A 23,752-nucleotide genomic window follows, 5' to 3' on the forward strand; every position below is an offset into this window, starting at 1 on the left:
GCCAATCTTATTGCCATTGAGTCAGTTGTGAAGGTTGGACTGAATACAAAACCAACCCGCTTTTTACTGGAGAGCTATTTTAGGTGGTGGTTTTATGCCCATTTTGAATTTATTGATAAAGGTGGCCGAAACAAACATTTCTCCATCGACCTTTTATAGGTCACGGTAGGTTACCGACCTACAATAATCAAGATCATCCTCTTGTTTTAAGGAACATACCCGTTCATTCAAGTTTAAAAAATCAAAACAATATCTGAAACGCTTGGTCACCAAGACCTTCTTAAGATCAAACAAGGTCACCCACCTAAAATGAACATCAGTGAGCTTTTGGTTAGAACAAGTATCTATGTTCAAGGCGGTTGCATGAGGAGGTCCGGGAGTGATTTGAACACCAACCTGGATAATTACATTGTTCTTCCTTATTTGATCCCAAGATCATAACTAAGGAACCTCAAATTATGACACAAGTGAGTTCACATATAGGTCAATCTATGCTGTGAATTTGATGCATCTAGCTCTCTTAGTTATCTAGATATGAGGGAATCAAATCGACCCCCATCCGAGTGTGGTATTCAACCGGCCACTCCAGCGTGTGTTAAAGGGGTGGCATTCGGATATAGTCTGAACGGGGCGTGGGGGCGGGGTCGAGTACGCCGAATGGCAACAATGCTCCCCCTTACCATATTGTTATTTGTTTGCGTGAGTCTAGCGTGGAACTGCCGCCTTTGCCGTCAAAACACAGTTTCGACCCGTCGGAAGGGACCTTGCTAAACCAGTGGAGAGCCTAGCTGCCGCAATTTTGCATCAAACGACAGCTAAAAAAAATGCAGCAGTCCGTCTCCATCCAATACATGTTTAAACAAACGTGAGGCCTTACCGAACGATCTTGGCAATGGATATGACCATGGGACACTGCAAAAGTCTGAATTTTGAAACAATATTTCCGAGTAGATTTATTTACATATGCAACACACGCCTCTTGAAGTAAAGAGTCTTGAACGCCTCGATATGACGTCCAGCGCAAATACTCCTAAAACTGAAGTTTTGCATGTTCTTTTTTAGTTGTCAGGTTTCAGTTGTATCCAAAGCACCAATTATGAATTTATCTACCTATCCTCCGACTGCTTTTTACAAATATTAGATCTTGTTTTAGTCCAGGAAAACAAAAGTACATTCAAACTAATCCGTATCAATCAATCAATCAAGTTTCAACCGAAATCAACGTAACGCGCCACATGAAGCATGCATGTGCCGTGTGTCCATATCCCCAAATGTGGAAAAAATCCATTGAACTATCATTCTCAGGCGATCATTAATACGCTTCCATTCGTTTTGGCCGGTCAGTATCTTAATGCATTTCATTTTCAAGGCGTGTTGGGTTTATTGACTAGCAATGTGCTAAACCAGCTGACATGCCACGGAGGGTGCTGTCAGGTGGGAACACGCCGGACAGTGGGAAAGCTACAAAGTCTGATGAGAAGGAAATATTATGCCCCCTCTCCCTCTGTCTGATCGGCGCGGCCGCGACCTCCCACCTAGCCTTGTCTGTCCTGCGTAATCTGACCACGCCTCCTCCCCGCCACCGCCGCCGCCGACCCGTCCGACGGTCACGTGACCGGTGCCGGCGTCACGTGACCGGGCCGGGCCGCGCCGATGCCGATGGTGCCTGCGCCGGTGTGCGAGCGCGTCTGATCGGTCAGTCGACATCCCCGCCCCGAGCAGAACGGACATGGCCGCCCCGGTAGCGCTGCGGTGGGCGCGACTTCTGCTGGCCGGCGCCACTCTGGTGGCGCTGCTCCACTCAGGTCAGTGGCGCTCGGCAGGGAACGCCCGGCCCGCGTGCCGAGCGGCGGCCGCAGCCTCACACATCATCCGGACCACTGTGGTTATCTTGTGAGCTGATTCAGCCACAGGCGTTCTGCCAGTTTCGGTTCGTCACGGTCTGTCGGTCCGATTCTGCTACAACGATTCACCATCAAGCTATTCGTGAGTTGTTACGTCTGATCTTTGATATGGGGCGAACATAACAGAAACCAGGGTAAAACATGTTGCAGTCTTGTCGCGGCTCAAGACTGCTCCTGGTTCCCCAGATCCCGCTCCTGGTTTCCGGGAACCCCTGTGTGGGAATTCGAGCGAGTAAGTCATGTATCACATCTTTCTCAAATACGCTAACATAATGTTCAGTCATTTCACCGCTCGCCGCAAGGCCAAAGAATTCACACGCTGCAGCTCAGGCAATGGGGTCCAAGCAAACAAAGTTGTGCGAGTTACTCATTAAGTCGCTGATTCCTTTAAATTTATATTCCACACCATGCTTCTGTATGTTTGTTTTAGCATGGAGCAGACTGAATGCCGGATAAGGTAAAAGTGCTGCGCAACATTGCTCAACAGATTACAATGCAATAGTGTGCGCTGAAAAATCATTGGGCCACGACGGTCTTTGTGACAAATCTAAGTACCAGGTCAGTCATCAACCGTACGCCTTCGGCGGATAAATAATATGATAGCAATCTGACGTCTGCCAACCGCTTTTGATTGTGACAGCGGCTGACGGTGCCTGTCATATACCCGGGGTCTAGAGCATCGAAGCTTAAAGTACGCATTAGTATCGTTCACGAGACGTGTCAGTAATGTCAGTCATTGCAAATGCCACGTTATGACCGGTGGGGTGATAAGATATGAGGTCAGACATTCAGAAAGAACACAAACTATTTTGAGCCTGTTGCAAATACCATTGTTTTATTTCTAATAAGCAAAAACAGCTCTTCGAAACACAACTGCCCAATGTTTGATTATGACTTCCAGAAGTATTGTATACCGTTGTGAAATATATCTGGTTACCTGCAATGTCTACATTAAGTCCACGCTTGACTTGACTTTTATCGAAGCTCGTGGCAGCGTGGGCTTTCAAAACAGGCGGCGAGCTTAGAGTCTCCCGCAACCTAAAACAAAGCATGTAGTCCCTGCTTGGCATTATGAGGATGAGTTCGTTATTTTGTACTTGATGTCGACAGATAAAGCCAAACGAGATTCGCTGGGCGCGTTATGTTACGAATGCAACCCGTCTAAAAACGCATTCGAGTCGAGTGAGCTGGGGACGTTATGAGATCACAATCACATCAGCGAAGAACCCGGTCCAGGAATGTGCTCGCGAATCATGCTCTGCGGACTTACGGTTGTTGGTGGTTTTTCGTTTACACTGGAGTCAGAAAAGTCATCTTAAACATAGTCTGAAGTCCCTCCCAACACACCGTTTCTGTGCTTTTGCTAGGTGTCACAGTCCAGGGCGTCTGTGGCATCGACAACATCGCCCGAGCCGTCGCGCCGTCTCACCGGCTGGAGCCCGTGCCGCGGCTGCGCCGGCAAGACGCTGCGCCTCCCGCTCTCCTGTCTCCGCCGACTCGGCAGAGACAGGAGAGCGGGAGACCGGTGCCGCTCCCCGTGGAGACAGGCGGCCAGTCTCAGTCTGAAGCTCCCTCCCCACACGGCAGCTCAGGGGGTGGCGGCTGCCTGCCGAACACGCGTGTGGAGCCCGCTGGCAGCCCGTCACAGTGTGTGGAGCCGGCTGGCAGCCCGTCCCGCACAGTGTATGGAGCCCGCTGGCAGCCCGTCGCGCACAGTGTGTGGAGCCCGCTGGCAGCCCGCCCCGCACAGCGTGTGGAGCCCGCTGGCAGCCCGTCCCGCACAGTGTGTGGAGCCCGCTGGCAGCCCGTCCCGCACAGTGTGTGGAGCCCGCTGGCAGCCCGTCCCGCACAGTGTATGGAGCCCGCTGGCAGCCCGTCGCGCACAGTGTGTGGAGCCCGCTGGCAGCCCGCCCCGCACAGTGTGTGGAGCCCGCTGGCAGCCCGCCCAGCACAGTGTGTGGAGCCCGCTGGCAGCCCATCGCGCACAGTGTGTGGAGCCCGCTGGCAGCCCGTCGCGCACAGTGTGTGGAGCCCGCTGGCAGCCCGCCCCGCACAGTGTGTGGAGCCCGCTGGCAGCCCGTCGCGCACAGTGTGTGGAGCCCGCTGGCAGCCCGCCCCGCACAGTGTGTGGAGCCCGCCGGCAGCCCGCCCCGCACAGTGTGTGGAGCCCGCTGGCAGCCCGTCGCGCACAGTGTGTGGAGCCCGCTGGCAGCCCGCCCCGCACAGTGTGTGGAGCCCGCTGGCAGCCCGTCGCGCACAGTGTGTGGAGACCGCTGGCAGCCCGCCCCGCACAGTGTGTGGAGCCCGCTGGCAGCCCGTCGCGCACAGTGTGTGGAGCCCGCTGGCAGCCCGCCCCGCACAGTGTGTGGAGCCCGCTGGCAGCCCGTCGCGCACAGTGTGTGGAGCCCGCTGGCAGCCCGTCGCGCACAGCGAGCCACGCGCTGATTCACCCGTGCGGCCAATCGCGTCCAGGCCGTTGGAAAGCATCGTCGCGAGGAGTTCTCAGGGGATATCAACTTCTTTGTCGATTGCGCAATCTTCGGTGTCGCGGTAACAAGCAGTGATGCCACGACGCATGCACGTGACGAGCTGTGACGTCACGCCAAATGCACGTGGCGAGCTTGTAAACCGGATCATGCATAAGCTGGCTGTTGAACTGAGCCAATCTAAAACGCGTAACTGGGGGGCTATTACGGGGGTAGCCTCTCAATTCATTCACGCCATAGGCCTTTTTTATATGTTCATGATAGGTCTGCCATAACCATCCGAAGTATATATATATATATATATATATATATATATATATATATATATATATATATATACATATATATATATATATATATAGATATACATACATATATATATATATATATATATATATATATATATATATATATATATATACATATGCATATATATGCATAACTATATATATAATATGGTTCAAAACTGTCTTTTTATCTTCTTATCGTCCTCCAGAAACTGTCTTACTTTGGTGTAATGCGACAACATTCCACGCACGCGACTTATCAAGCCATATTCAATGAGTGTTTTGCGTTTAAATGACTTCGTTATTTTTTCAATACACGTGCCATGACACTACATGGCGATATGATCTCTAGGTATCTGTCAAATCGGTCGAACGCATACAATGTAAAATGTACATGTTCCGGGGAACCGGGGGAAATGTAACTCGAAGCGCAGTATGTGGAACATTAATGAGAATAGATGAATACTCTTGGCTGATGCCAAGGAACAGGTTTGTTATGAATGGGATTTGAACAACTGTTGACAGTCCCACCTCGGTCCTGTAGCTGGATGTTAAGCTGGCTCCCTGGTTATTCATGGTTCGGTAATCAGAAACCAGGAAGTATTTCCCGGAAAGAAATCTTTAAAACTAGGCGCATACCGGTGTAAGGCCTCTTATCTTATTTTCACAAACATTTTGTGCTTATTTTACCTACACAGCCTTGTGGGCTGTGCAGTGCGCCTGCTGTAAACACGGGTGAAGGCAAAACTGAAACGCTGGGTTGGGAGCGAGCTGTTTCTAAGTTTTTACCAAGCACACCAAACAGCTCACGTATGTTCGCTTTTCCTAAAGTTGAGGACTGCTACCCCCTCCCCCCCCCCACCCCCATCCCTCTCCCTCCTGGGTCTACACCACTTGATGTAAACGTCCTTAATACGCACAACATGGCACCATCATCGGGCCCTGCTCATAAATGCACGATTTGAATGCACCAATGTCCGCTTCGCATGGCCGGACAGACGTCCGCACAGCGGCACGTCCGCACCTCTGATCTGCAGTCGGCGGCTCGGGTCGCTGACATCCCGCCGGGGTCAAGCACACGGTACCGGCGCCGAGCCGAGCAACGATAGAATCTTAACGACCGGGCCAGTTGGGTGCCGCGGCGGGAGGCGGGCGGCGCGCCCGGGCTGTGGCGGCTCTCGGGCGGGACCGGGCCGGACCGGCGCCCGGCGGCCGCAGACCCGCACTTCCTGCTGGTCCCAGTCGGTCGGGCGGCGCCCGGTCAAGGCCGGCCGGCCGGCCGGCCTCAGAACAGTTAGGGCGGCGCGCCGGCATGCGGCCGGCCGGCCGGCCTGCGGCCTGGTCCCGGCTGGCCCCCGCACTGTGCGTCAGCGGCGACAGCCGCGCCAGGGCGTCGTCGGCGCGCAGACGCTGACCACTTACGCTCTTTCATGAGAGCTGCAAGCGTGCAGCACGCGCAGCACCTGAGTGACTGTTAATATTAGATAAGTTTTATGTTTCATTTATCATAAAAGCGCATTCAAGAAGGCCGTCTTGAATGTAGCTCTCAAGGGAAACGTAATCCAAATAGTAAAATAAGCAACAACGTTTGTCGGACGGATTCCCACAGAGTGGAGTAGTGGACAGAGGACGAGGGAATGGTTAAAATGATAGTAGTTTTCCCGGAAAGCACGTAACAGAGATTATTGCCAATCAGATTTCCCAATGCACGGGCAGACGATAATAAGACCATTTATAGCAATAGAAGTACTGCGAGGGGTTTTAATAACCTTTTTCCGCTTTAATAATTAAGCAGGCAGAACTAGAACATCTCAGAGCTCTGTCTCAGACAACAGCCTGTTGACTGTTAAGGATATTAGTCACCCTGCTTTTTATGACCTCTCCCTTCTTACGTTTTAAATTCACAACTTCTCAGAAATCATTGAACCGTGTGTAACAGAGTTGATCAAATTAGCACAAAAACTGTTTTCGTAAGATATGACAAGTGTTCCTCCCATCTTACGTGTTTCTTTAGCCTTTGTTTGCGCAATGGAACCTTCCCAGATCGCCTTGGGGGGACGCTTACAGTGCCAATATTTGGATCCGTGAAAAATGTTTATGAATGAGTCATCACCCAATTTTGTTGCTGCTTATTTTCTCAAAACTGTTTGGAAAGCTGCACATGCCCCTGATGACTATTACTGAGACAATTTGTATCATAAGACTTTCTACTTTAATTACGCAAGAGATGTGGTATGTTACTGGTCTACTTAATAGCATTGGTTCCCATATGGAAAATTAAAACGGCTTTTCAAAGAATGGAGAGGCTTTGGCCATATCTTGGTTTCAAAAGCTTGTTCACACGGGATGTTAATGGGCTAGAAAATCTGTTCATTACGTATGGACACTTCTGCACATGCATTTGCTTGTTTCGTTTCCAGCACAACAAGTCACAGAATTCCGGGGGATCCCTGTGAACGTCACAAGCTCCGCGTTCTATCCACGAAAGTTTCGAGGAGAGGTCATGTCTAGCGCATGGTGGCAGTGTTGCAGAAACAAACTTGCAGGGGGTGGTGTGACCATATTATCATGCAAATGCGTCCTTCCCAGCTCTCTGGTGCTTAACGTAGCCGGATCATATGAACATGCAAAGCCGCCCCCGCCCACCTAGTCATAGACAGGAAACAGAAAAAGCCAGGCCGTGGCCACGCCGCACAGCCAGCGCCAACACTCGAGACGCGTTACACCACGGATGAAGGCGTGCAGCAATTCCGTGATGCAGCCTCCGGCGGGCAGATCGCCCAAGCCCCCAGATTCTCATCTGGCGACGTGGGGCGGGGCGGCGAGCCCACCCAAGGGCAGAAGTCGCCACTCCGCCCTGTTTGTCCGGTCCGCGGCGGCCGCTCTCGGAGCTCGAGTCGAGCCGCAGTCCCCCTCCCCTTGCGGCCGTCACTCTCGGAGCTCGAGTCGAGTCGCAGCCCCTCCCTACGGTGGCCGCTCTCGGAGCTCGAGTCGAGCCGCAGTCCCCCTCCCCTCCTCCCCTGTGGTGGCCGCTCTCGAAGCTCGAGTCGAACCGCAGTCCTCCTCCCCCCCTGCGGTGGCGGAGGCAGAGTCATTCGGGAGTCACTCAGAGTCAGAGGTCGGAGTCATCGCCATTCTCGGGAGCGGCACGTCGGTGGCGTGTTCGCATGACGGTCTCAGTCGTGCAGTCCGTGTCGGTGTGTGTGAGGCAGTGACAAACCGGAGAACGGCAGCCAGCGAGCGCCGATGACATGAAGAAACGATCGGGATCACGACCGAGGCGTGACGATTCTCGGGCACGATCGCGCCAGCTGTACAGGTCACTGGCCGGCACAGGCGCAGGGGCATCGTCCAGTACCGGCGACCTCTTCTCCACTCAACCTCAGCTGTCTTCGGTTCAATATCCGGAGGTCGAAGGCCTCTGAGCCGGCGGTGGTGATCCACCGGCACGCGATATGCGTGAAATGCCGCTCCGCCGGCCGATCGTCGGCTGGCTCCTCTGTCTCCACCGTGCCTGATGGTATCTGACACCAGCCACCAGATCCGTCACGTCTGTCGTCATGTGTAAACGCCATCGTCATCGACATCACAATCAGCTGCATCGGTTATCGCATTCGGTCTCGTCAGCCGAGGGGCCGGAGCGACGTCTGGATGCACGTCCAGAAGATGCTAGGTCTCGCGAGCGCACGGAGTTTTGCATCGGGTGCAAATCAAGGCGTGGGACGTATACATCTGGGAAAATAGCCTTCCGCGACTGATGGGCGGCGTGACTACTAACGGTGTCGTGATGAATCAAAATAGCTTTGTTTGGGGCTACACAGACACCGCTGTCACCAGCAGACCGCTCGGAAGCCACGAAGACAGTCTGTTGCCGGCCGAGACCGCCGCGGGTTTGGCCGCAGCCGCATCGGCAGCGGGAGGCTCGGCCGTATATCTCGGAGCGCTGCGGTCCTGCAGCGGGTCGGCGGGCCGCCGGGCGGGCGCGCTGACCCCGGGCCGGGCTTGCTCCGCTGCTGTCCGGGCCAGCTCCCGGCCGGCTGCCTGACCGCAGTCACGCGGCCGACGCCGTTCCTCTCCAGCCGATGACGCGTCAAGGAGGGATTCGTCTGGCGGGCCGGGTCAGCCGCGGGCCGCTCGTCCTTCCCTGCTGGCAAACCAGACCGCCGCACCGCCGGCCTGCTCCCAACCGGTTCGGAGAGCGGCGCCGGCGCCGGGGACAGGCGTAATGTGGCGGACGGGGAGAGGAGGGGAGCGGCGGCGGGCCCGGTTAATGACGGTGCCCTGTTTACCTGGCCGGGCCGGCGCCGCTCGCAGCCCTGTGCGCTGTTTTCGGCTGCTGGCCGAGGGACCGTCACTAGACCGACCTTGAACTTGGCGGCGGCGTCTGGAATGTCGGCAATAATGGGGCAGACCGGCGCCGCGCGCCTCATGGCACCGCCGTGTCGACGAACTGTGGGTATGTACTGCGGGGCCGGCCGTGGCGGCGCCGGTCAGTCGCCGCGACCGCAGACTAACGCTCCGTTGAAGGAGGCGCTGATCAGCCGCCGTGACCGCCGGCTGACACTTCGTTGAAGGAGGCGCTGGTCAGTCGCCGCGACCGCAGACTAACGCTCCGTTGAAGGAGGCGCTGATCAGCCGCCGTGACCGCCGGCTGACACTTCGTTGAAGGAGGCGCTGGTCAGCAGCCATGACCGCCGGCTGACACTCCGTTGAAGGAGGCGCTGGTCAGCAGCCGTGACCGCCGGCTGACACTTCGTTGAAGGAGGCGCTGGTCAGCAGCTGTGACCGCGGACTGACACTTCGTTGAAAGAGGCGCTGGTCAGCAGCCGTGACCGCCGGCTGACACTCCGTTGAAGGAGGCGCTGGTCAGCAGCCATGACCGCCGGCTGACACTCCGTTGGAGGAGGCGTTGATCAGCAGCCGTGACCGCCGGCTGACACTCCGTTGAAGGAGGCGCTGGTCAGCAGCCGTGACCGCCGGCTGACACTTCGTTGAAGGAGGCGCTGGTCGGCAGCTATGACCGCCGGCTGACACTCCGTTGAAGGAGGCGCTGGTCAGCAGCCGTGACCGCAGGCTGACACTTCGTTGAAAGAGGCGCTGGTCAGCAGCCGTGACCACCGGCTGACACTCCGTTGAAGGAGGCGCTGGTCAGCGGCCATGACCGCCAGCTGACACTTCGTTGGAGGAGGCGTTGATCAGCAGCCGCGACCGCCGGCTGACACTTCGTTGAAGGAGGCGCTGGTCAGCAGCCGTGACCACCTGCTGACACTTAGTTGAAAGAGGCGCTGGTCAGCAGCCGTGACCGCCGGCTGACACTCCGTTGAAGAAGGCGCTGGTCGGCAGCCATGACCGCCGGCTGACACTCCGTTGAAGGAGGCGCTGCTCAGCAGCCGTGACCGCCGGCTGACACTTCGTTGAAAGAGGCGCGGGTCAGCAGCCGTGACCGCCGGCTAACACTCCGTTGAAGGAGGCGCTGGTCGGCAGCCATGACCGCCGGCTGACACTCCGCTTTCCATGTGAACGGAGCCGATCGAGAATGTGTGACGACCAAGGCACCCATGCCAACGGATGGTGGCTAATGGCAACCCTGCAGTTAGCTCAGCGTGCACTGCGCACGGATCACGTCCGGATGTTTTAAGCTAGACCGACGATATATTGATAGCCGTAATATAGTCAGAAGCTGTTGATGTAAATCATTCGGGATATTTTGGCTTACAGACAGCAACAGGGCACTTTGCTTTTCCAGAAACCTTGGGTGTGTTTTATGGACTGGGGATATGGGCAAACGAAGGGACGCTGGCGATTTTTCTGGTGAATTACGACAAAGGTGTTTCCGTATCACATACGCCACACGATTTGCACGAGTTTGGTGGAGAGTTAAAGGCCCTAGGAGAGGGTAAGTGGGAACATGTAGCCTCCCTGGACTACCGAAAATAAAGTTTGGCTTGCGTCATCCATCAAGGTTAGATGGAAAAGGCTGGGCCCAAAAAGCTCGTGGTTTCCTCTTATAGGGGATATTCAGCCCGATTCAGTTTTTATTTGAATGCTATCCCGAAGCTGCTACCTAGCACCTGTTTTATGTTATCTGCACCTAGGATTTCAAATGTTGTTTCCCTCTGCGGCTATAACGGTGAGCGGAAACGGTAAATAACATGACGCTTGGAAAACGACACATTCCAAACCTAGGAGGGGGCTGCTGCTTAACCGGCAGGCTTGCCGCGGCCGGCTCTCGGGCTCAGGTGCTTGACTACCGTCGGCCGGCTTACAGTGAGGCCGGGGTGTCGGAACGAGTCCTCCTTGGTCTGGCAGCAACATTCCCGACACGAGGTGCTTGGTGCGGCTGAACACCACCTGACTCACCGGAACTGCAATACCGCGCCATAATAACGGTCAAACGATAACAATGATGAAACGGTAATGGCGATACGACGTCGCAATAACGCAAAAGCGATGTAACGACACCATCACCAGTTAACCATTTGTGTCATTCATCAGCAAAGTGCCATACCAGTTGCAAGAGCAAATCCGCAGCAGTAGACGGCTACAATGTGTAAATACTTAAGCGGTTGAATTAGGAGCGCAGCGCTCCCCGCACGAGCGCACATCTCGGCGGCCTTGTAGGCACAACGCCGCGGTACTTAGCTCAGACATGGCCGCTTCCCCCTGCAAATGCACTGGGATACTAAATGTTATTTTCTCTCGCCTTTAAGCGTCGGGATCAGGACGATGCGGCGACAGTCCGATGATCATCTTCGTTGCCAAGGGAGAGAAGAAGCACGTGAAATTCTGGAACACCGACAGCGTCGCCACACCGCTCGTCCAGCCGGATGAGGCGGAGGAGGCGCTGGAGATGGGCAGCGGGAACGAGGCCGAGCCAGCGGCCGCCTCACCGTCGGCGGGGGACGCGCTGTTCGTGGTGACAGCGGCCGGCTCAGAGACGCTGACGGTGCCGCCGCTGTACGACACGCAGCCACACATCGTGCTGCCCGAGGCGCCGCCCCTGGGCGCGTCCGTCGCCGACTCCGTGGTCCCGCTCGCCGCCAGCGAGGACGGCAGTGGGGACGAGGCCGAGGACGAGCTGGTCAAGTCCGAAGGGATGTTAGAGAGAGATTCCGCCCAGTCAGAGGGGTCCGGAGACCTGAGCAGCGTGGAAGCCACTACGGAAGTGGAGTTTCTGACCACCATCACTCCTTTTGATCTGGTGGCTATTGAGGGCAACAACGTTGAGACCAAAAAGGCAATTCTGCCCGACGTTAAGGAGGACGAACTGGAGGGGTCGGGTAACAGTGTTACGCTGTCAGCGTCCGCCACCATCCCTTTGCACAAATACCAGGAGATCAGAATCACGCATCACGACCCCGACCTCTCCGAGCCCGAGTTCTCTGGAGACCAGTCTGTCTCTGTCGACTCGGGGGAGGTGGACGACGCCGAGCGGTTGCTGACAGTGGCCGGGTTCAGCGGCGACAAGGTGCTGATCGAGTGGAGTCCGGACACCGAGGGCTCGCCCGCCGGTGCCGGCGAGGCCCCGCGCGAGGGCAGCGGGTCAGCCATGCAGGAGGCGGCCCGGCCCGACGGAGAACTGGCCGCCGACGAGATCTCGCTGGAGCTGCTGGAGCCGGTCGACACCGGTCTGACGTCGCCGTCGGCCGGCGCCGCCGACACGGATGAGCTACTGCCGCTGGTGCAGACGCACGGCTCCATCCACCAGCTGCTCTCTGCGCTGCCGCTAGGCCCAGCGGCCGGCGCGCAGGCCGAGCCTGCCGCGGGGCAGCAGCTGCCGGTGCCGGCGCAGCCGCAGCAGGTGGAGAGCGCGCCGGATAACCTGGAGCAGCTCGACCGGCTTCTCCTGCTGCAGGGCTTCAGCAGCGGCGACCGTGTCATCCTGGAGCACGTGCCGGACGAGGTCGGTTCCGGCTCCGGCTTCGGCGGCGCCTCGGCGGTGGAAGATGACATCACGCTGTTCGTAGACTCTGCGAGCGGCCCACTGGCGGCGCTGGCCGCGCCGAATGGCGTGGACGAGCGGTCACCACTGGAGGCGTCCGGCGGCGGACCGAACGATGACGCCGCCAGCCAGATTAAGCCGAGCAAGATTAAGAACAGCTGGGTGGCGAAGGAGGCGACCATCAGCGGCTCGGGTCACGACCTGCCCGAGGCGGTAGATGGCGAAATCGAGACGGACGACGTCGGCTTGCCCGTCGTGAAGGACTCGGAGCGGCTGGCTCTGGTGGAGGGTGAGACAGCACAGCAGATTAGCCAGCTACCCGTGGCCGAGACCGAGGGCTATCCCACCACCCAGCACAACTCGACGGCAGACACCGAGCAGCAGAAGGCGGCCGCCGACGACAGCGCTGACAAGGATCTTACAAAGAGCGTGTCCAACGACGTCAGCCCGGAGGTCAACTCGGCGGACTCGCTGCCGGCGGCAGACAGCTCCGGCATCCGCCCCGAGCCACAGATCGCCGCCGCCGACGCCGATTCGACCCTGTCTGTCCCCGCACTGAACCGGGAGGCCCTGCTTAGCAGCATCTACCGCATCATCAACGACCAGAGCGACCCGAGCGGTGGAAGGCCGGTGCGCCGTCCCAGCTGGGCGGACTTCATGGCTTCGCCCGTGCGCCGCGATCAGTCGCAGCAGCTCAGCGCGGAGACGGTCGTTGTGGGGCATCGGTCGCGCCAGGAACTTCACGGCGGCAGCCGGCACCGAGACCAAGCGCAGCAGCCGAGCGAGGCGGAGCCAGCTGCCGCCCCGGTTCGGCCGCAGAGACCCGAGCAGCAGCTCACGTTCGACGCGGTCGAGAGCCTCCGGAACACGGACGACCAGCTGTTCCGGTGAGACCAGCGGCGCTCGGTCTCCTACGTCGGCCTTTGGGGCCAATAGCGTCGCTTTAATGGTGATGTCCCGAAATGGCAGACATGGTTCTCCGGCTACTGACACCCGGTTTTTATCGCTGTGGAGGCTGTAAAGGGGCTCTCACATTTTGAACAAAACCTATCAAAGGCCAACAGCCTCAGTTCGGCCTCGAAGGCGGAGACCGAGCAGCGGAAACCAGCCGTGCTGTTGCCGTTGACCTGCGACTGCTCCGTGTTTTTTTTTTTTTGTCGGTTTTCGTCTCCTTGCTGACGCCATTTTGTAACCGTTGACTTATTTGATGGTGCCTTGCCTACCGTATTAAGAGGTGCTGTCTTGCTCGCCGTGTGCGCGGCACTGGTGTCCCGCCGACTTTTCTCGGTCATACATGCTTACCTATCATAGCATGGGGATAGCGGCTACCCGTTGATCCTCGCGAGGCGGTCTAACGCCGGTGCGTTCCGGCCTCACCGCCGCCTGCGGTTCCAGCTTCATCCGGTCTCAGCCGTATCCGTTCGTGTCGGCGCTGCTCAATGGCCGGCCAGGCTCGCGTCGGTCCCGCGTCGCGTCGTCCGCCGTTGACTGCGAATGGCAGATCCAGGTGAGCCCCCCCCCCCCCCCCCCCGTGTCGGCTTGGGGCAGGCTCTCTGAGGGCGGCGGACTGCCGCCGGGTCGGGGCTCACACAGTTACCGCCGACACGTCCGATCAGAGGTCGATGACCCCTTCCGCAGCGGCGGTGGCGCGTCTTCAGTAAAATAGATGTAAACCGTGGGTGTTAGCCTTGGACAGCAGCTATCGTCCTGGCCGCGTCCGGCGTCGGCCGACGCTCCTGCAATGCGCCTGACGCCGGCCCCACCGACTGGCAGACTGAGTCCCACCTGTACCTGCTCGTGACGCTGGACAATCTGAGCGCGCCCTACACGGTCGACTGCGACGGCGCGTACATCGAGGTCGAGCGCGAGCGCGACGGCTTCGAGGCCCGCTGGTGTGGCAACCGGATCAAGCAGGTCAGTGCTCCCGGATGGCGGATGGAGCCGGACCAGTGCACTGTCACTGTGTGCCGCCGGAGCGGGGACGCCTTCTGTGACGGCTGGAGCGAGCGCTTGTCGAAGGCTCATTCTATAGCTCTGACTGTGGTAACGGCCGAAATGGAGGTGCATTTGAATGAAATTGCTCTTAATTCACAGAAGGTGAAGTTCAGTCATGCCTCCCAACAACAAGAGACAGTGTTGAGCCGGGTTATAAACGTGTCTTCATATTGAAGTAAATCGTAGAGCTGAAATCAAGCGCTGGTGCCAGAGTCTGTGATGAATTTCGAATGGACGGGTTGCCAGCATATGAAAACCTAAATACCATTCAGTCGGATATCGAACCGAACTCTATCGTTTAAACAACACCATGCTGCGAAGGAGAACGGTAAACCGTGTGCTGACTTCGTCAGTCAACGTCTTCCGTCTCTGTGTGCGCGGCCATGTAGAGGGCAGCACATATGAACGGAATGTCGACTTACGGGTCTGGCGTGGTAAAGACGGCAGCACAGAGCGGTGTGACGGTACCCTGTGTCCACAGAGCGGTTCGCGGCCGCACATGGTGTTCGCGAGGGGCGAGGTACGCATCGCCGTCTACAACAACGGCAACACCACCGACCTGCCCACCGGCTTCGAAGCGCGTGTGGAAGGTATGCCACGCACTGCGGCGAAATACGTTGACTTGTCCGGCGGCCACAATGAGTGTCCCACCGGGCGCAAAATGACGCCCGGCGTCTGCTTGCCCTTAACCCGCAGTCACCCTCATTATACCATCAGTCAAATTAAAGCTTCATCAAAAAACCTCATCACCAAATCAGCCTCATCAAACAGCCGTCATCTTGTCCCACATGCCTGGAACAAAGAGAAGTCACCAGAAATTGTCGAAGAGCCCGTTTTTAGACTTCATGAACGTGCGTCGTGCTGCGATGGTGTCTGTTTCCAAGACTTGAATGTATCTGGGATTTTTTATGAACACGTAAGCTTAAGCGGTGGGCAGCTGTGTCTCGACGCAGCAGCATTCTAACCAATGTCCTTGAGCATTTCCCCGCGCGGTAGCGTGTGAATGCCAGTCAATGCTGTGATGTGGTAGGTGTGTGCGGCCCTTGGGTGAGCCCAGGCAGACTGTCCGCCGGGCTGGGGTGAACGCCTCCCCCATCACTGAACAGTAGGTGCCCCGCCACGTCATGAGGTCTGCCTGGCGCCAGCCCCACGCGTGGCCCGGCGACCGGCTGACCAGCACGCGTGTCATCGCAGTGGTGGACCTGCTGGACGCCCGCCAGTACGCCACGTTCCGGCGGTCGGGGCTGAACTTCCGGCGCCTGATCCAGCACCCGCTGCTGCCGTCATCCTAGAGACCGTGCCGGCCAGCTGTCGGAGCCGGCGGCGGCACTTGTGGTCTTCATCGAAACGGTGGCATTCCGCTGAGCGACAGCGGCAGCCGCGCAAACTCGGCACCGGGACGCCGTCCCTTGACCGTGTTTTGGGCATTACATCCTCTTCCAACACCGAGAAGCTGGAGGAGCAGTTGCGCATGTTGTATGACACGATACACTCACTGAACAGGTGCGCAGAGAGCGCTACGCATGATGTTGAGAAAAATACGTTGGTGAAGTCTTCTCGCTTAGCTGTCATGCCTCGTGATGGAATGTTTGAAGATGTATATTTTGAAGCGACTGAGTGGTTGACTGAAATAAAGCTACATATGAAACGGTGGGTATTTCAATAAAGGGTAGAAGCACATCTAGCAACAAGTATGCCAGGGCGGACATGATTGTACTTTTAACGACTAATTGCCCGTGTAGGTCCGGTTGTACCTTGTGCCGCTCAAAACGTTCTCTGCGCCTCATGCGAGCACGACAGGAACGGGAAGTACGGTGAATGGTGGCGCTGCAAGTCTCATGCTGGAACTATCGCGTTGCAGTTCGCCAGTTCTCAGCGACAATTGTTTAACGAACGCGCTCATCGTATATGTTGGGCAGGTGGTCGTAGCTGCGGCACGCGTACCTCGGGCGGGGGTGCGACAATGGGGAAACAGCACTCCGCCCTAGCAGCCTGCCGGGCAGTGGCCGGACATTCAGACACATCAGAAGGCAGCGCCACACTGAGTTGATCCTTTACGTATATTATACTGATCAGACTGGGATCGCATCCGATGACGAATAGCCCGTGCGGCCAGCAGAGAATTGCCTTGTCTCGTACTCAGTCGTAGCTCATCCATACACACAAAGGAGACCATGTAGCAGCCGCCACAACACGTCGCACGGGGGCACATTCCATGCGATAAAGCCACAACATCAACAGTCTACTCCAGGGTAAAACATCGAGCGGAGCGATCTACACCTACTTAAGCCATACAGCTAACAGACAAATAACAAAAAAAAAATCAGGAATGGCGTCGCTAGGGTGCGCCACCAGCGGCGCCCTTCTAGGCCTTGTTCCGGTCGGCGCAGTCCGGGCAGAACCACTTGCCCTTGGGAGCGATCACTATGCCGACACACTCGAAGTGGAACCACTCGTGTTGACAGTCGTCATTATCACAGCCGATCATCTCGCTGACCTCGTCGTAGGGCGACTGGCAATAGCAGTAGAGCTTGTCCATCTCGTCCGCCGCTGCCGCCGCCGCCACCGCCGGTTGCTGAGGAGCCCGGTAGCGACGCGACATGTTTGAGTAGCTCTTGCGGTACGAGTCGCCAGCGCCAGCGCCAGCGCCGGCGCCCGCGCCGGTGCCGGTGCCAGCCGAGCGGTGTCGGCCGCGGCCGCGGCCCCTGCCCCGGCCTCGGCTGGCGCCGCTGGCCGGGCTGACCATTGCTGGTACGCTGCGCCGCTTGGCACCGACAGGCACCTTAGTGGCGCTGGGAGCGCGCCGCTTCTCTGCGCCTCGCACGCGCGCGGCGTCCAAGATGGCGGCGTCGCGCTCCTCCTGCGAGGCGTCGCCAGTCGGCAGTGGCGGCGGCGATGGCGGCGCGGCCGGCTCCGGCGCCTTCGCCGCCTTCGGCACGTACGTCACCACTACCTGGAAGCGGGGGAGATCGGCGTCCGGGTGGGCGATGTACGTATGCGTCACCAGGTCGTCGTACGACTGCGACTGGTCATCGCATGTCAGACACCGCCAGCGTCGCCGCTCCACCGTGTCCGGCGGCGGCTCCGGCTTGGGTACCGGCGGCGGCGGCGGTGGCGACGGGGGCTGCTTGGGCGCCGGCGCCGCCAGCGAGGCCGCCTCGGCGTCCGGGTTCTTGCGCGGGCGGCCGCGCTTCCGCGGTTGGCTCGGGTCGACTGGCGGGCGCGGCTTGCGCTCGGAGAGCGGGTACTTGCGGGGCCGGCCGCGGCGCGGAGGCTCGTCGCCGTACGCCGCGATCCGCGCCAGCCGCTTGGCTTCCAGCTTCAGCTCACGCTTGGCCGTCTTGGCATTGCGCTTTATCTCCTTGAGAAAGTCCTGCTTACTGGCGGCCGAAGTGTCCTTGTCGTCATGCAGCACGGGCCGCACGCTGGCGCCCGGGTGTTTCAGCGTGATGTGCGCGCGCACACCCCACAGCTTGGTGAAGAACGCCTTGCAGACGGGGCAGCTCCAGATGGAGAACGTGTTCTTGTCTTTCTTCTTAAAGAGCGCCTCCTTGGCCTCAATGTCGAGCTGGTCGCGTCGCTCGTCCTCGTCGCTGGTCGTGTCCAGGTCGGATAGGGTCAGCTGGTCTGAGGGCCCCGTCCATGACGCCTTGTACCGCTCGAACAGCTGGCGCAGCTCGGCCGGCGTGAGTGTGCCGTCGGGGCCGCGCTGGCCCTCGCCGCCGCTCTGGGAGGCCGACGGCTCGTCCGACGCCGCACCGCCGTCCACCGTCGCCGGGGGCAGTTCTTCCGCGTGCTGCTGCGCCCGGTGCTTGCGCAACACGTTCTTGGAGACGAACGCCTGCTCGCAGTCCGGGCAGCGGTGCGGTGTCTCGGCCGAGTGGGTGCGCTTGTGCACGCGCAGCTGCGAGGCGGCCATCACGCGGAAGTGGCACACGTCACACATGTGCATCATGTGCTTCAGGTGCATGTGCTCCTCGTGCGCTTGGCGCGCGGTGGCCGATGTGAACGGCCGGCCGCAGAAACGGCACGGCCCCTGCGAGTGCTTCCACTTGTTATGCATTGTCAGCATACCGGTGGTCATGAACTTCTTGCCGCACTTGGGACACTCGACGTTCTTGTCCTTGAAGTGGAAGCGCCGGTGGCCGAGCAACTGCTCGCGCTTGACAAACTTAGAGTCGCAGTGGTCGCAGCAGTACTTGCCGTCGGCAGCCCGCAGGTGCTCCAGCTCGTGCCACTTGAGCAGCTCACCAGACTCGAACCGGCCGCCACATGTGCCGCAGGTGAATGTCAGCGCGCGACACCGCACCTCGTGCACGCCGTACGAGGCCGGGTCGGTGAAGTCACGGCCGCAGTACTGGCAGCGTGAGTGGTCGCCGAAGGGACGGGCAGCGTGCAGCCGGCCTGCACCGTCCACGTGCCTCAGATAGTGATCCAGCAGACCGTCCAGCAGATCAGGCTCGCCGCTCATCTCGAGCTGCATGGGGCAGCCGAGGCAGCGAAACTGGCCGGCCGCCACCATGTGCAGCCGGATCTCGTGGTACACCTGCTCAGAGATGGACGCCAGCCGCGCTGGGCACCGGTTGCAGGCGAACGGCAGTGGCGGCCCGTCCGCCGGCGGCGTGCTGACCTCGGCCGGAGACGTCGCCGCCGGCTGCGGCGAAGGCGCCGGCGTGCCGCCCGCCGCCGGCGTCACGCTCAGCGACGACGCGCTGGCGGCCGTCGGCGACAGCGACTGCAGCGGCGTGCCGACCGACGACGCCGATAGCTGGCCGGGCCGCCTCGTCGGCGACGCCTGATCGGTAGCAGACCGAGGTGAGGAGTGTCCGGTCACCGCCACCGACAGCGACTGGTCCAGGCTGCGCCAGCTGGCGTCCACGCCACCCTGGCCCGCCGCGAGCTCTGCCGGAGCGGTGACGGGCGTCACCCCGCCCGCAGGTGACTGCTGAACCCACCCGGAGGTCGCCGCCGCCGCCGCCGCCGCCGCCGCCGCCGCCGCCGACTGCTGCCAGCCTTGCCAGCCGGCGCCGGCGGGAGACGGCGCACCCATGTACCAGCCAACATCCGGGGACAGCGTCCCTCCGTACCAGGCGGTCGGGTCGACAGGCAGGCTCTGGTCGAGCAGCGGCGCCCGCGGAGTCAGCGTCGCCCGCGACACAAACACCATCCGCTCCAGACTGTCGTCAGCCATCTCCGGCGAGGACAGCAGGCCGTTGCTGCAGGTGCGCCGGTAGCGCGAGACGCGCGCCGAGTCGAGAAACTCCTTCAGCTTAGCGGTGGGCATGGTGCGCGGCAGGGCCGGCTCGCTCACAGGCGGCACCAGCCCGTCGTCCTCCTCCTCGTCATCGGCCAGACAGTCGTCGGTGAAGGTGGCGCCGGCCAGGTAGGCCGACTCAGACATGCGGACGACGTGTGGCGTGCCCGGCCGCCGCCGCTGACGCAGCCGGATGAGGGGCCGGTGCATGGCTGGCGCCGGCGACCCGCCGCCCGCCAGGAACGCGTCACACTGCTGCATCGCGGCCATCTGCAGCTGGATTGCGCGCGCGCGCGCCTCCTGTTCCAGCATGTCGCTGCGGAGCCGCGCCGCCAGGTCGTGCTTCACCTGCTGCAACCGGGCGTCCGCCGCCGTCAGAGGCGCCGTCTGTCGCCCGGCCGGTGCCGGAGCAGTTACTGCAGTCCGAGTCGGAGTCTGAGACTGAGACTGAGTCTGAGCCGGAGCCGGAGCCGTAGCCGGAGCCGGCGGCAGCTGGGGTGCCCGCTGTGACGGAGACGGCGGCGGTGGTGGACCGGCGGCCGGCTCTGGCGGCCGGTCAGAGCCGCCGTCCCCGTCCGACCAGGCCAGCACAGCTGCGATCGCGTCCTCCATGTGCTTCACATTGTCTGATGTCAGCGGCCGGACGGTGTAAGGCCGCTTGATCCGCAGCGGCAGCGGCCCCTTCCCGCCACCAATCTTGCCTTTCCAGTAATCACTCATCTTTTTGCGCTTCTTGATGAAGTGCACCTGCTTCTGCGTCTTTCGACTCTTCTCCAGTGCGTTGAGCGCGCCTTCGTCCATCAAAGTCTTGATCATTTGCTGCTGGAGCTTTTCCAAGTTCTGCAGCGGAGCGTTGATGTCGTTACCAAAGTCATCGTCGCTTGACGAACCGTCGAGGCGCTTGGTGTTCTTGTCTTGCGACTGGGATGGTACTTCAGGAGACGCTTTCGCCAGACGTTTAGCATCACCAGTTTTCTCCGCCTTGCTAGGAACCGTCTTCTCCAGAGACTTCTTGATGACAGCCCAGTCCTCGTCAATGTGCTCAAACAGTGGCTTAGCCTCGGCCCTGGTAAGCAGGGCGTCGCTGGCCGGGCCGCCGGACGGCCGTCTCTGCGGCGGGGCGGCGCCCTTCACTGCCGAGACGCCGCCGCCGGCCGACTGGCGGCCCGGCTGCGGCGCCGCCGTGGAGCGGCCGCCCTCCTGCGGCCGCCACACGGTGACCGACGCTCCTCCGTCGTCGCGGACCGCCGTCACCTTCTCCTTGCGACGGCGCTGCTTCTGCTTCACCTTGCCCAAGTCGTTGTGGAACGGCTGCCGGGCTCCCATCCACATGGCCTTGGCATTGAGGATGCTAACGGCGTCCACGTGCCGGCCAGCGCCGTTAGCCGCCTGCTTCTTGTACTTGCGGGGAGCGCTCAGCTGCCCGGCCGCCCTGCCGCCGCGCCCGCTCCTCGGCGGGCCGTCTCGTGCCGGCCGTGCTGGCGGCGCCGCCGTCTTAAAGAGGCCCGAAGGCGGCGGCACGGCCCGGTGCGAGGCCATCAAGCCCAGCGATGACCGGTCCTCTGAATCAGCTTGAACGAAGGTCGGCGACTGTTCCAGCTCGTGGGCGAAGTTGCCAGCGGCGGCCGGCTCCTCGGTCAGCAGGTCAAGATCCCAGGACATGCGCGGCTTGGGAGCCGCAAGGGCGGGCCGTGGCCGGCCCGGGTCGAGCGCTACCCTCGGCACGGTGCCTGGCGCCGCGCGAGGCTTCGGTCGCGGCTTGGCGCCGGCCGCCGCTAGCGCGGCCGGCGCCGGTCCAGCCCGAGCCGGTGCTGCCGCGGAGCCGGCCGGCGCCGGCCGGGCCTTCTTCACCACGCTGAAGAACTGGTCGTGCGAGGCGGCGGCGGCGGGTGGCGGCCACCGACTCCAGGGCACGGCGGTGGCCGGCGGCCGGGTGGCCACCTGACCCGCTGGCTCGTCGTGAGCCATCGCTCGAGGCGACTCCGATCGTCTGACACGCTGCACGCTGGTCGCCTGAAACTGCGAGAGCGCCGTCAGCAGGACACTCCCGGCAGCCGACAGCAGGACGCTCCCGGCAGTCAAGAGCAGGGCAGCTCCCAGCAGCTGACAGGACAGCTCCGGGAAGCCGACAGGACACTCCCAGCAGCCGACAGCAGGACGCTCCCGGCAGCCGACAGCAGGACAACCCCCGGCAGTCAAGAGCAGGTCAGCTCCCAGCAGCTGACAGGACAGCTCCCGGAAGCCGACAGCAGGACACTCCCAGGAGCCGACAGCAGGACAGCTCCCGGCGGCCGTCAGCAGGACACTCCCAGCAGCCGGCAGCAGGACACTCCCGGCGGCCGTCAGCAGGACAGCTCCCGGCGGCCGTCAGCAGGACACTCCCAGCAGCCGGCAGCAGGACAGCTCCTGGTGGCCGTCAACAGGACACTCCCGACGGCCGTCAGCAGGACACTCCCGGCAGCCGGCAGCAGGACAGCTCCTGGCGGCCGTCAACAGGACACTCCCGGCGGCCGTCAGCAGGACAGCTCCCGGCGGCCGTCAGCAGGACACTCCCGGCAGCCGGCAGCAGGACAGCTCCCGGCGGCCGTCAACAGGACACTCCCGGCGGCCGTCAACAGGACACTCCCGACGGCCGTCAGCAGGACACTCCCGGCGGCCGTCAGCAGGACACTCCCGGCGGCCGTCAGCAGGACACTCCCGGCAGCCGGCAGCAGGACAGCTCCCGGCAGCCGTCAGCAGGACAGCTCCCGGCAGCCGTTAGCAGGACACGATACAGCGGCCCGTGCAACTTTCATGTCATTGGACAATAACACGCGCTCCACAAAAGTCCCAAAGCTGCCCGATATTTGGGGGGAAAGGTGTTGCGGTTGATTCTGGATTCTTGGCTGGAGCTCAGGACCGGGCAGAACACTTATTTGCAGACACAATGGTCAGGTCAAGGGGAGTGCAGCCACTGGAAGTAGGGCAAGGACAGTAACTTTCCTGGCGTAGAAGATCCGTCAGGCGATCATTTTTCGTGATTTACACACCGACTATAACGTCTTAATGTTGAAGTAGACAAAAATATGGCGGGCTTAAACACGCACGCTGGAAATTGAATAGCACGTCAGATTAGGTGTTATAAAATTTCATCGAAGCGCCCCTAGTCTGCCCTGCCATCACCAGACCGACCCGACTGGTCACAAGTCACAGTAAAACCCGAAACACATCATCAGCCACACGCCGAACGGAGTCACTCCTCGCTATGTGGGGTTTTCAGCTGGGACGACCAGATCGTAACCGGCGGAGATGTGTTCATGACCAGCTTACTGACAAAACGAGACGCTTCCCGAAGTTGAATGTAACCGGCCTACTGCTTTAATTCAAGTCATTTGGAAAGTGATTGTGTGGAAAGTGAAAGTCAAATCACTTGGAGTCTTGGAAACAAGGAAGCGTTACCACCGTGACGTAATGGCTACACTGGCCGCCGCCGTCACGTCCACCTGCTACCGCTGCCGATCGGGAAATGGTCGGGTATGTCATGACCCGCACCACAAATACGCCGAATCTTTGTTTTCGCAAGTCACCATGATTTGAAAAATTTTGGGAAAAAAATTAGCATACAGAGCAAACCTGCTTAATGACTTTGCAGCTTGTACTTTGAACTTTTTGACAGGCATTACAGGTGAGATACAACCCTTCACAGACCCAGATGAAGCGCGCGCTACTAACAGGCAAAGAAAAAATACTAATGGAACCGGCAAAACAGGCAGCGGATGAACAGGGCCAGCTGGAATCAATGCAGACAGCTAATGAGCCATCGCCAAAGCCCATTCACGGATTTCCATGATGCCGTCGTGCCGCCCACGTTACCGTTTTGCTGTTTTGTTTTTTGTTTTTTTTTT

The 23,752-nt window shown here is 59.6% G+C and overlaps 3 protein-coding genes across 3 annotated transcripts in view; 1 reads left to right on the forward strand and 2 right to left on the reverse strand.

The window, feature by feature from the left end:
* Window positions 1–1,713: 1,713 nt before the first annotated feature.
* LOC119112943 (uncharacterized) lies at window positions 1,714–16,262 on the forward strand. The gene is made up of 6 exons (XM_037237249.1): window positions 1,714–1,805; window positions 11,388–13,506; window positions 14,015–14,126; window positions 14,393–14,533; window positions 15,096–15,204; window positions 15,809–16,262. Exons 1-6 carry the CDS (start codon window positions 1,730–1,732, stop codon window positions 15,904–15,906), a joined length of 2,655 nt encoding a protein of 884 aa, XP_037093144.1. The 5' UTR covers window positions 1,714–1,729; the 3' UTR covers window positions 15,907–16,262.
* Window positions 16,263–16,979: 717 nt separating this feature from the next.
* LOC119112704 (chromatin modification-related protein YNG2) lies at window positions 16,980–17,735 on the reverse strand (the record flags this gene model as incomplete). Its single annotated transcript, XM_037236969.1, is given in 2 exon segments — window positions 16,980–17,228; window positions 17,349–17,735. Coding segments are annotated over 2 exon segments (636 nt in total), but the record flags the coding sequence as incomplete, so codon positions are not given.
* A 205-nt stretch (window positions 17,736–17,940) lies between these two features.
* LOC119112711 (treacle protein) overlaps window positions 17,941–23,752 on the reverse strand; it is a 10,810-nt gene continuing 4,998 nt past the window's right edge. The window contains exons 2-6 of the mRNA XM_037236989.1: window positions 19,624–21,887; window positions 19,368–19,482; window positions 18,329–19,160; window positions 17,996–18,241; window positions 17,941–17,954 (exon numbers count right to left, since the gene is read on the reverse strand). Of these exons, the coding sequence (XP_037092884.1) occupies window positions 17,941–17,954; window positions 17,996–18,241; window positions 18,329–19,160; window positions 19,368–19,482; window positions 19,624–21,836 (3,420 nt within the window). The 5' untranslated portion in view covers window positions 21,837–21,887. The remainder of the gene's footprint in view (window positions 17,955–17,995; window positions 18,242–18,328; window positions 19,161–19,367; window positions 19,483–19,623; window positions 21,888–23,752) is intronic.

The sequence above is a fragment of the Pollicipes pollicipes genome, unplaced genomic scaffold (assembly GCF_011947565.3).
Source record: "Pollicipes pollicipes isolate AB1234 unplaced genomic scaffold, Ppol_2.1 Scaffold_7261;HRSCAF=8764_pilon_pilon_pilon, whole genome shotgun sequence".
In the NCBI taxonomy this organism is placed as follows: Eukaryota; Metazoa; Arthropoda; class Thecostraca; order Pollicipedomorpha; family Pollicipedidae; genus Pollicipes; species Pollicipes pollicipes.